Source organism: Parasteatoda tepidariorum, chromosome 1, assembly GCF_982258835.1.
Source record: "Parasteatoda tepidariorum strain Cologne lab strain chromosome 1, Ptep-v5.0, whole genome shotgun sequence".
Taxonomy (NCBI): domain Eukaryota; kingdom Metazoa; phylum Arthropoda; class Arachnida; order Araneae; family Theridiidae; genus Parasteatoda; species Parasteatoda tepidariorum.
Genome location: NC_141755.1, coordinates 128,255,166 through 128,266,249, shown reverse-complemented (window position 1 = coordinate 128,266,249; position 11,084 = coordinate 128,255,166). Strand labels below are relative to the sequence as shown.

General features: G+C 31.4%; 1 protein-coding gene across 1 annotated transcript in view; it reads left to right on the top strand.

The window, feature by feature from the left end:
- The first annotated feature begins 2,999 nt into the window (after nucleotides 1–2,999).
- The window catches only part of LOC107436626 (cubilin), a 59,226-nt gene continuing 51,141 nt past the window's right edge, over nucleotides 3,000–11,084 (top strand). Inside the window, exon 1 of the mRNA XM_071178171.2 lies at nucleotides 3,000–3,437. Within this exon, the coding sequence (XP_071034272.2) occupies nucleotides 3,336–3,437 (102 nt within the window). The 5' untranslated portion in view covers nucleotides 3,000–3,335. The remainder of the gene's footprint in view (nucleotides 3,438–11,084) is intronic.

Genomic DNA, 11,084 nt, shown 5'->3' with positions numbered 1-11,084 from the left:
TACGATAATCATCGATTTATAAATAAAACTCTTTTTCAATATTATAAAATGCATGATTTTAGCATATAGATTATAGATAATTCTGCAATTATTATTATTTTTTTTAAAAAATAATTGTGTCGTATCAAAAATTTCGTATGGAATATAAATATTTTTTAAATCGAGTTATTTTTGAAATTTTATTCTGTTATTAAATTATTATTATTATTTCTTAATTTATTTATTGATTGATTTTTATGTGTTAGTATTTTATAGTGTATTATTGTTTCTGGAGAATTTTAAGTGATTTTTATTCAAAACAATTTTTGATACAACATTAGATATTTGGGTGATTCTTTGGAAACATGACAATTCGGATCAAAAAATTTCTTCAAATTAAAAGTCTTCAAAATAGTCTAAAAATTTTTTTGTAAATTTATTTAGTTGCATTTATTAGTAACTTACAGACAGCAATGTAGTTTATTGATATTTGCTGAAGAAAAAAAAATAAAATAGAAATTCACCAAATTTTAGACCAGGAAAATTATATATTAGCTTAGAAGTAAAAAAAACAGTCATTTTAAGCTGATAGTAAGTAACTCTACTTAAGCCTTTGCGGCAGATGGACCATGAATTGCTTAAATTAATTCTCTTATCCACTGTAGAAAGAATCAAAAATGTTTTTGTTGCTGATATGTACAGAATAAAATTGCGTATAATAATCAATCATTAAATAAAAAAATAACTTTGATTACATTCAACCATATTGCAATCTGACATGAACTTGGTATTAGGTTAATATTTGCTTTCTCTCTTTACAATATACTGTTTAAAAAGTTTTCTGGTAACACGTCAATGACCTTTCATTTATAAGCCCGGGAAATGACAGCCAGGATAATGACAATTTGCCATTATATAGTATTTAACTTTATTTTAACATTTCGGTCTAAGATGTTTACATTCTGCGGAAAACAACAGGATTTTTTGAAATAACTCAGGTAAAAATCTATTTAGTTTTTGTTATTAATAATTTCAAGAAGACAGGAAAATGACAACATAAAAACCTACTCACCTTGAAAAAATTTTTGAAATAGGTTTTGAACCAGAAAGTTGGTTCTTTATTCATGCAATAAGACATGCTCAGATAGGATGGTATTCTGATCAATCTATTAACATAGGATATTGATTGCTAATGCTGTCTAATTTGCTTATAAATCACTAAATAAAAGTAGCCAGGAAAATGACAGATTTTCTTGTGACAAACAAATTATTGACAGAAAAAATTATTTTCAACAAAATTTTTGTAAATAATACCCTCTGCATATATTCTAGAAATGCTTACAACGGTTGAGATAAAAAAAAATAAATTAGATATTGAAAAGTTTATGGAAAGTTTTGAAGCTAGTTATTATTGGAAATATTGTTTGTGACATACCAGGACAATGACATTTTGAAATTCAATTAATTTTTTTAAATATACAAAGCAGTCAATGCTAGTACAAGGTCATTTTAAAATACTAACTGCAATGCTATTTATTGAAATTTAAAAAAAAAGTTATTTTAGTAGATCTTGGAGACTGTAAATTGTTATGTGTCGTGAGAATCACACATTTATAAATTTTTATTACTTGCTTCGTCGCTAATCATATTTTGAATATTTTTTTTTATATTCATTTATTGAATGATACATTCTGATAACTGTTTTCATCATTTAAAGTTTTTACTGAAATTATTTTTACTTCATCTAAATAATGCGAATGTTTTTTTGTTTTTATTCTTTTAAATTTAATTATTTATTTTTTTCGTTGTTTTTTCCTCTTTTAATTCATTTTAATTTTTTTTTTAAAACATGATATTTTACTTATATGTTTATTAGTTTAAAAATAAATTTGAGTGAGGGAATACTCTGTGCAAGGACATTGAAGTCGTTCTGTATTCTCCTCACTTAAATTTACAAACCTTTTAAATTATTGAATTAAAAAATTTTTAGAACAAAAATTACAATTTATTAAGAGAAGAGAAATATTTATGCTTAAATTTTACTTTAGCAAAATTTAATTCATGCATTTAATTTAAGTTTTGAATGAAAAAGAAAAAAATTTCCGTTATACAAAGTTTAATAAATCATTTGATTATACATGAACAAAATTGCAATAAGTACGAAGAGAATGGCATTCTTTTGATATGTGATCCAGGTTCAAATTCCCAGTGATTGCAAATTCGTTACTTCCGATACGCGTTGAAAATAATGAAGCCACCAATATGTATATTTCAAGCAAGGCTTTTTTAAAATTTTATTTCCAAAAACCCACCTGTTGTAACATTTTTGAAAAGCAGACTTGTAGGTCACTCTTTCAGGAGGGGGGGGGGGCAACGTTGTTCCCACTGTAGTTGTAGTTCATTTACGTCACACTAGAGCTGCACAAGGGCTATTGGCGACGATCTGGGAAACATCCCTGAGGATGATCCGAAGACATGCCATCACAATTTTGATCCTCAGCAGAGGGGATGGCATGTCCGCTTCGGTAACCCGACGACTTGCACGCGAAGTCGAGCACTTTATGGTTTAACGAGGACCCTACCACACACCCTCGGTCACTAAGCAGACTAATCCAAGTGGTCACTCACCCGCACACTGACCGCAGCCCGTGATGCTTGATAAAATAATATTATATGTGTATAGCGAGTTACGGGAGCGAACATTTCGTTCACTCTATCCGGGAGTTCACTATAAACGATGTTCACTGTAACGGGGTTCGACTGTATTTTATCCGCCACCTATATTGGACCTTTGTTGCAAAAAGCAAAAAAAAAATACGTTCTTGATACTTAGAATACTTTTAAAATCCCATCAGAATTTATTTTGTCTTCTTTCTCTAACTTGTTAATCATAATTGTAGAAAGAAAGAGTCCTGTCATGGTCTGATGATTCCAGCTATAAAAAGTGTTACCCATCTTCAAATGTTTTTAACTTTTCCCCCCTTCACGGCTACCGGTGGTCACGTGAATCATTGTTGTTCGTCGAATTGATAAAAAATAAAAGACCGTGGAAGACATTCAGTTTTCAGGAATTAGAGAGAGGAGATCTTTAAGAATAAAGCGACTTTAAACGATACTCTTTTTTTTCATCAAGCATAATTCCAAACTTTAGAAATGTTCTTTAGTTGTTGATAGTTACAAACACGATGAATAATACGATATCAAAAGTTAACGTTCCTATCAGAATAAACTGATTTACGGAAAGTCATTATAAAGTTCAAGATTAAGTTTGTACTGATCTTCTCATTGCTAGGAAATGATTCCAAATCGACAGTTTTCGTCCTGATCTTTATTATTTTGTAGAACAATTGTAAATCATGAAAATGGTGGGATTTCTAATTCTTTCTCTTGTTCTGAGACTTGCTGTGTGTGAAGAAACCACAACTGAATCAACAACTGAGTCTACATGGATGCTAACGGTAAGTTTCATCTCTCTTTTTTAGTTACTCTTAATTGTGTGACGAAGAAATTTTTATAAATTGAGGTTTCGGACTGTGATATTTTTCTTTAACATCTTCCCTGATTATCTCCAGTTAACAGAATATTTATTATCCCCAGAAATCTCGGCAGAATGCGTCAGTACATTTTTACTCTGTCGGAAGCAAAACATAATCTGATGTAATTGGAAGTTTTGCTGTTAGATTCTGGAACTGTGCACGTGTCTTGTGCGATTGTTGAATTTACATAGCAATAAGAGTAAATGGTGTATTCCTTGACTAACGTTTGAAAAGTATCACATTGTGTTGTTTTAAGAACCATCATACGAAGACTGATATTTAAATTTTTTAATTGCCCGAAATAACTCGAGATAGTAAACTGATAATAAATTAAACGTTTCTTACACATGAAAAAATTTTAAAATGTCAACTTAAATCTTGTGTATTGTGTTTTGCTTTAGTTCCTTGCATTTATGAATGAAATAAAATTTGTTTTAATTTTTTGCAATTTTTTTCTTCAAAAAAATTGATAAAGGAAGCGGTGAATAAACTTTAATAGTAACAAAACTAGAATCTTTGACCGAAAGTCGAAGGTAAACATATGGATATAATCATACTTATCACAATCTTGAAACTAGGATCTTTTTTTAAAAAATAAATATTTTTTTAAATTATTATCTCGAAATATAAATGAGTTTCCCTATCTGTGAAAAAAGTTGGGTGTTCTTAAAATTTGCAATATGAAACAACCTTTTTAAACTTATACATTATATTATATATCTTAAAATTGCTTTTAACTATTGTTACTTTTAACTAAAATTATTTTTTAACTATTTACGTAATTTGTTAGATAAATATACATTCGATATATTTTACACGCTTTGTTTGATAAAAGCAAGAGCAATAGATTTTTTTGACGAAAGGTTATGTAATCAGCAAAAAAATCAATATTTGGAATAAAGAACAAGAAATCATCTTTCTCGAACAAACGTACACAAAAATGCTTCGTTGAGTGCTTTTTTTTTTTTTTTTTTGCGAAATTTAAAATTTGTGTTGGGTTAGTTCTATCAAAAAGTCTTCCTTGTTTTTTCCAATACTTGATCTAAGAGTTTTCTGGATTAGTTTCAAAATAACATGGTCTAAAACATTGAAATGGAGTTGAACATTGGTAGTCGTACACTCAAAATTGGGCGTCGATTACATAATAAATAAAATAAAATATATGCGAAGTTTGAATCGCGGATTTAAATAATTACTTACTGTCGCATTTTATTCAGTCTGATTTAATCGCAAATTTAAATGTTTTTTTTTTTATCGCTCATCTCATTTTTGCAATTTTTTCTATGCTTTTCCACGTAATCTTGACTATCCTGTTATTTTAATCATAATGTTACAGTTGAACCTGTTTATCTCCAACCTCTTTAACTCGAAAACTTTATCTCAAAACTTTTAAATTTTCCCATATTTACTGTCTAAAATCGATGTATTTCCATGTTTACGTCAATTTTTTTTCTTCAAAACCTCCGTTTCTTGAATTTCTAATAATAGAGCCGCAACTTTCTTTATCAGTAGAACTTGCAGACAGAGATAAATTTCGTGAAACCACAGGAAATGGGGATGAACAGGTGTTTCCTACCGTAAGAGTTTTTCGTGGTTTTCCTCTCCCTGTTACACTTACGTGGGTTAGTTCTATCAAAAAGTTCTCCACGAAGGCTAGTTTGTCCCAATGTTTGATTCAGGAGTGCCTTTATCTTTTGAATTGGGTTCAAAATGACACGGGGTTGAACATTGAAGTCAGAAATTATGTCGAGTATTCAACTAGTCTGAGTCTAGAAAAAAAAACTCCAAGAAGGTTCAACTGGTCTGCTTTTCTTTTAATTTGATAGTTCCTGCATATGAGTAGATCATAGCACGAAGAATGTCACTCTGCTACCAACGGGGTGACCAAAATACGAATTTTCCAATAGAATTAACATTCCACATAGTTGCAATTTTAAAATGCAGAGGATTCTTATATTAGCATACAGCTCCAATAAATAGAAGCACCGTTTGTCTTTTGTCAGGTGAGGTCACCGTTATTTTGCAACACTTTTGAAAACTGTTACTATAAACCATGGTCAACCAGAATTTTAAAAAAAAGTTGCATATTAAATGCTTATTCAGAAGGAAACGTTGCGTTGATACTCTGACTATCACGTGAGATCGAGAGCATGATTTTCTATGTCAAATATTTACTGCAATTGCTCACAAGGCACGTTATTTATATTGAGTCAACAATTTTAGGTTAGCACAATTCAATCACAGTTGAGTCAGGGGATAGGGCAAACGCCTTCCAATGAGGTGAACTGGGTTCGAATCCCCAGCGATGGATGATAGGAAAGAATCCGGCTTGCACCGACCACAGTGCTGACGTGAAATATCCGCAATTGTGGATGGGTTAGAAACCCTTTATCGTTAGGCTAATCGGAGAAGGTTCACGTGGCTTTCCTCTCCATGTAACGCAAATTCGGGTTAGTTCCATCCAAAAGTTTTCTACGAAACCGAATTTCTCCCCATACTGGATCCAGGAGTTCCCTTGTCTTCTGGGTTGGATTCCAAATGACAAGGCTACGGAGTTGAGCATTAGAAGTCGTACAACCGAAAATTGGGTTGGCTGTTCAACAACGGTTATTAAAAAAATGTGGACAGTTTTCGGAAATTCCGTTGATGACAGTTGTTATTTGAAAATTATTGGATTGTTTGTTGCTTAAAAAGTTTTAGATTTTATTTATCTTTGTTTTCTTTTTTTTTTTGTTGCTTAAAAACAGATTTCTGTTTTATATTTTATTATTCTTATATTTCTTAATTGTTATTTATTTCATTTTTATTGTTTTTTTTAATTATTTATAATTGTTTATTAGTATTTAGAATAAATATGGGAATTTTCGGTTCACAATTCAGAATGAAAGCGTTGCAATGCGTATCTAGTTTATTATTCTTTTTAAAATGGATGTCACACTATATTGTTTAAAAAAAGCTTTATTTACTTTAAATGAAGCTAACAGAGATGTTATATAAATAATGGATTGAAACACTGAGCATAATTGAATGTTACAAAAATCATTATTGGTTTAAAAAACCTGAGTGGAGGTAACACTATAAGAGGGCTCTTTAGCCGAATCGTGAGAGGAATCTTGGTTATTATCGTCTGTCTCATCTCGTCACGGATGAAGTGGACGCATCACTCGACTTGGAGAAGGGTTTAGCGACCCTCCACAAATCCGGATATGGATTCATAACCGGCACTCGGATGTCATGCATACTCTAATCCCCCCCCCCTAGAAGAGGAATGACCAATTCGATTATTAATCCCAAAGAATTCGCATTTCATTCAATAGCTTCTAAGATAGGTGGAATAAAGTGAGTGAGCATTCTTTTTAACTTAGTCTTCGATTGATACAAATGCTGTTTTTACCTTTCATAGTGTTACTTTTTGTGACGTTAAAATATTTCTGGAATTAGGGTTGATTTATATAAAAAAATAAATTCATTTTCCGAAAATTAATTTAATTTCCAATAGTTGGCTGGAAGGTGGAAAGGAATTCTTCCAAATTTTACTTATTGTTAGGGAATGAATGAAAAACTTGTGTGTATCTAAAACTACAAAAATATTATACCTATTCACTTAACTCGATTCCTTGGTGGGGTACTGCCTTCTCATAGATGAAGGTTGACGATATCTGCTCACCACACATGGATGATTCGGACGTGATGGGAAAACGCCTACCTCGACATCCACTTCTATATAAACATGCCTATCTTGTCAGTTACGCCCACTTCGATCTGAACACGCATACTTCGATGGATAGTCCACATTGAACAGTTGACTTGCTGCTTGTGACGTTATCCACCTCCTCGCGCTCTTGCTACTCAGTCTCGATCAGACACAACGTCGGCCTGTATACACTGGACTGCTAATGGCAACATAGGAGAGGCCAGAACCGTGAACTTAGTACTGCTCTCCCGGCTTCTCACAAAACAACAATGAATCAACTAGTGTCATCCATTCATCGAATTCTATCACAGACATAATTCTGGGGTGGGGGGAGGAGTATTTTGGTGTATCTACCACTACAAATATACAATTCTAATTCACTAGTATATATAAGACACGTTAACTCCATTCTATGGTGTGTTGTCTTTTCACAGATGAAGGTTGACATTGTCTATAGCTATCATCCCCACAATTAATACAAATAAACTCGGTGAAATATGAACTCACAATAGCATCTCGGTCTCCCTTCATTGATATATTTTCTGAAGCGAATGGCACACGCATCATAGGTGAGAAAAAAGCATCCCATATGCAGGGGGAAAAAATGAATACGGTGGGTAGCATACTTCCTAGGGTCTAATGAGGATTAACTTAAAAAGTACTTTTTTTTAAGAGGATGAATGGTAATAATAGAATAGTGACGCGTAGTAAATAGTGACCGGTGCACTTTGAAAGTGTCGGGTAACAAAGTCCTCCACATTCCCGTAACAATTTATCCCTCTGAGTAGTACTAAATTGGAGATGGATCGTTTTCTGGTTCAGGTGGAAATGACGATCTGTGGATTATTGAATGGATGTGTGATTGGGTCCACCCTAGATGAATCTGCTTTTCATGTTAAATACAATGAGGAAATCAGAAGGAAGAAAAATTTTTTATAAAAGGAATGTACTAGCTGCTGCTGATATCTTTTTGCTTGAAAGGGCAAAATGAAGCTACAGATGCTACTACCAAGTTTGTATCGGTTTTTAGAAAATCCACAGTTAAGCGAAAATTTGATCTAACTTGAAGTTAGATGCAATTCTTTTTCTCCATATCTTCAATGAGCAACGTTCCCTAAACTCATTTATTTGTAATCTCTTGTAATCAGTGGGAGTAGTTTTGGGGAGGGTTTGAGAAAAACCCCTCCGAAATTCAACATTAATTCATTAATGAACGGTAAATAGGAGGTAAAAAAGTTTTCATCATTCATTTTTTTAATAACCGTCATTAAACAGCATTTAGGGTTTACGACTACCCGTGCTACAAGAACTCTCCATAGCCTTGTCATTTTGAATTCAATCCAGAAGACAAAGGAACTCCTGGATCAAGTATTGAGGGAAATTTGCCCTTGTGGAGGACTTTTTGATTTAACTTACCCGCATTTGTGTTACATGGAGAGGAAAACTACGAATAAAAACCCCTTTTAGCCTGATGGCAAAGGGACTCTAACCCACGATCCGTCTACCACTGAGGATATTATACAACGGCATTGTGAGCGGTGCGAGCCGGGCACGTATTTCGTAATGATCAGACATCGCTGCGATGCGAACCCGGTTCACCTCATTGGAAAGTGAACGCTCTATCCCTACCACAACTCCTTGCCCTTTACCTTACTCCATTTCTTTGTAATGTTTATATATATATTAACAGAAGTTTTTTGCGTTACATCCCCCCTCGCCAAAAATTTTTAATTACAATCCAAAATTTTTAAAAATTATCCATTTGCAAAATCTTCCCTATGGTAAAAGTACAATTAAGATGAAAATAATGAAATTTGTAATATTAACAATATATAAAAGTAAAATGAATTACAAAAATTTACATTTGTACTCAAGGTAAAAATTTTAACACAATTGAAAATCTATAGTAGCATTATCAGCAAATTTAAAATTTTCATTTTCAAAATTTTTTTTTACTTAACAGTTTTTTCAGCTCCAAGTCACAATAAAGTTTTTCACCATAGCATTCGTCATAATCACACACTTTTTGAATTAACTCTTCAATCACGATGATAAAAATTTATAAACATTTTTAAAATGTGAAATTAAAATGTAAAACACATAATACAAAAAACAGTTTATCAGGAAAAATTTCAATCTGAAATTAGACTTGAGTATTGTTTACCTTGTTTGAAACAAACATAAAAAAAATGACATAGTGGTTGTTATTGTGAAGTCCAAGATTTCAGTATCCAGATTCAGATTTATCACTTTAATAGCAAAATATTCGGGGGAAAATTTATTTTATTTTATTTATTTATTTTTATGTCCAAAATTTGCCTACTGTAACATTTTTTCTTTTTCCTCTCTTATTTTTCTTTCTACTTTCTATTTTTCTTTTCTTTCTTTTATTTTTCTTTTCTTTCTACTTTCTATATTTTTTTATACTTTTATTTTCTTTCTTGGTATTTTTATTGCAATTATTAACCCATTACAACTCGTTTAACACAATTTATCACTAATTTAAATCCAAAACAAGCTTTTAAATTTAATGTGGCATTAAGGTAAATCAGTTTTTAATTTTTGACTAATCAAGCTATTTTCCTTATTTTTAATCTGAAGTGCAAGTTTGGTTAATTTGCAAATTACCTTTTAATTATTTATTTATTTATTTTTATATTTCTTTCTTTCTTTCTTTTTAAACATAATTTTTTTTTTCAAAAATTTTAGTTCGGATATTTTTTTAAAGTAATTTTTGTGCAGAAATCGTAATTGGTTATTTAATATAAATTCTACCAATCAATAAATCATATAAACTGTATCACATAAAGCTATAAATATGAAAATTATTTCTTGAAACATTCTTTATGCCAATCAAAACCATCAATTCACTGAAAATAAAAATTTCTCAAGAAAAAAATTCAACAGTAAATACGATCAATGTATAAAAATTGTTTCAATTGAAACATCAAGTATGAGAAAAAATTAAAATCATAATCTATGATTTTTGTTCATTTACAAGAGCGCTTTTTTTATTTTTTTTATTTTAATCAATAAAAATTCAAGAAGTTGTTTTATGAGAATTGTAAAAAAGAATCACTTAAAGGATACGTGAAAAAGTTCGAATTAGTCCAAGAAGATATTTTGAAAACCGCAACATCATAGATGAAAGTGCGTTGAAATTCCATAAACACAATTCCAAAAGTAAAAATGAAAGCTGCTAGGGAAAAAAATTTGTTTCTTCGTCGGAATGAAGGAATCATATTTCTTCTTGAATGAGGCGGGGTGAAAACAAATTATTGACTATACAATCCAGGGCAGTATTGGGAAAGAGGCATAACTAAGCTTTACGTAATTCACTTGTAAAGGAAAGGAATTTCAAATTAACTTATTAATGTCTATCAGGAATCTGATGCAGTTTTTCTTTTTAGTCCGAAATATTGAAGCTCAGCTTTCTAGTAGTCTCAGGAACGTAGGCATAACATACACAAAAGGATGATCTTTTTAAGACAAGTTCCACTGGGCGTCATTTATATAAACAAAAAGTTTGATGATCGAAAAATTTATTTTTTGTTGAAGATACTGGATGAATAATGAATTGCCGTGAGTTAAAGAAGAATTTGACACATAATTTTCAACTGTCCATGCGAATGAGATATTCGATATTTTTGATGTACCCTCTTCCGAAGTTGATTTAGTTCATTTCAAATGAGAGACATTCCATATTTTTGATGTAATTTACCGCCTTCCCGACTGTTCAGTCCTGACGACTTATAGCGCCGAGAGGAAGTATTAAAACAGGTCTTAGGCCGGGAAGGAGGGTACAAAATTTATTTATTAATTATTGGACAGAGCAGTCATGAGAAGTGTGTAAAAGTGAACACGAAAAGTTGCGC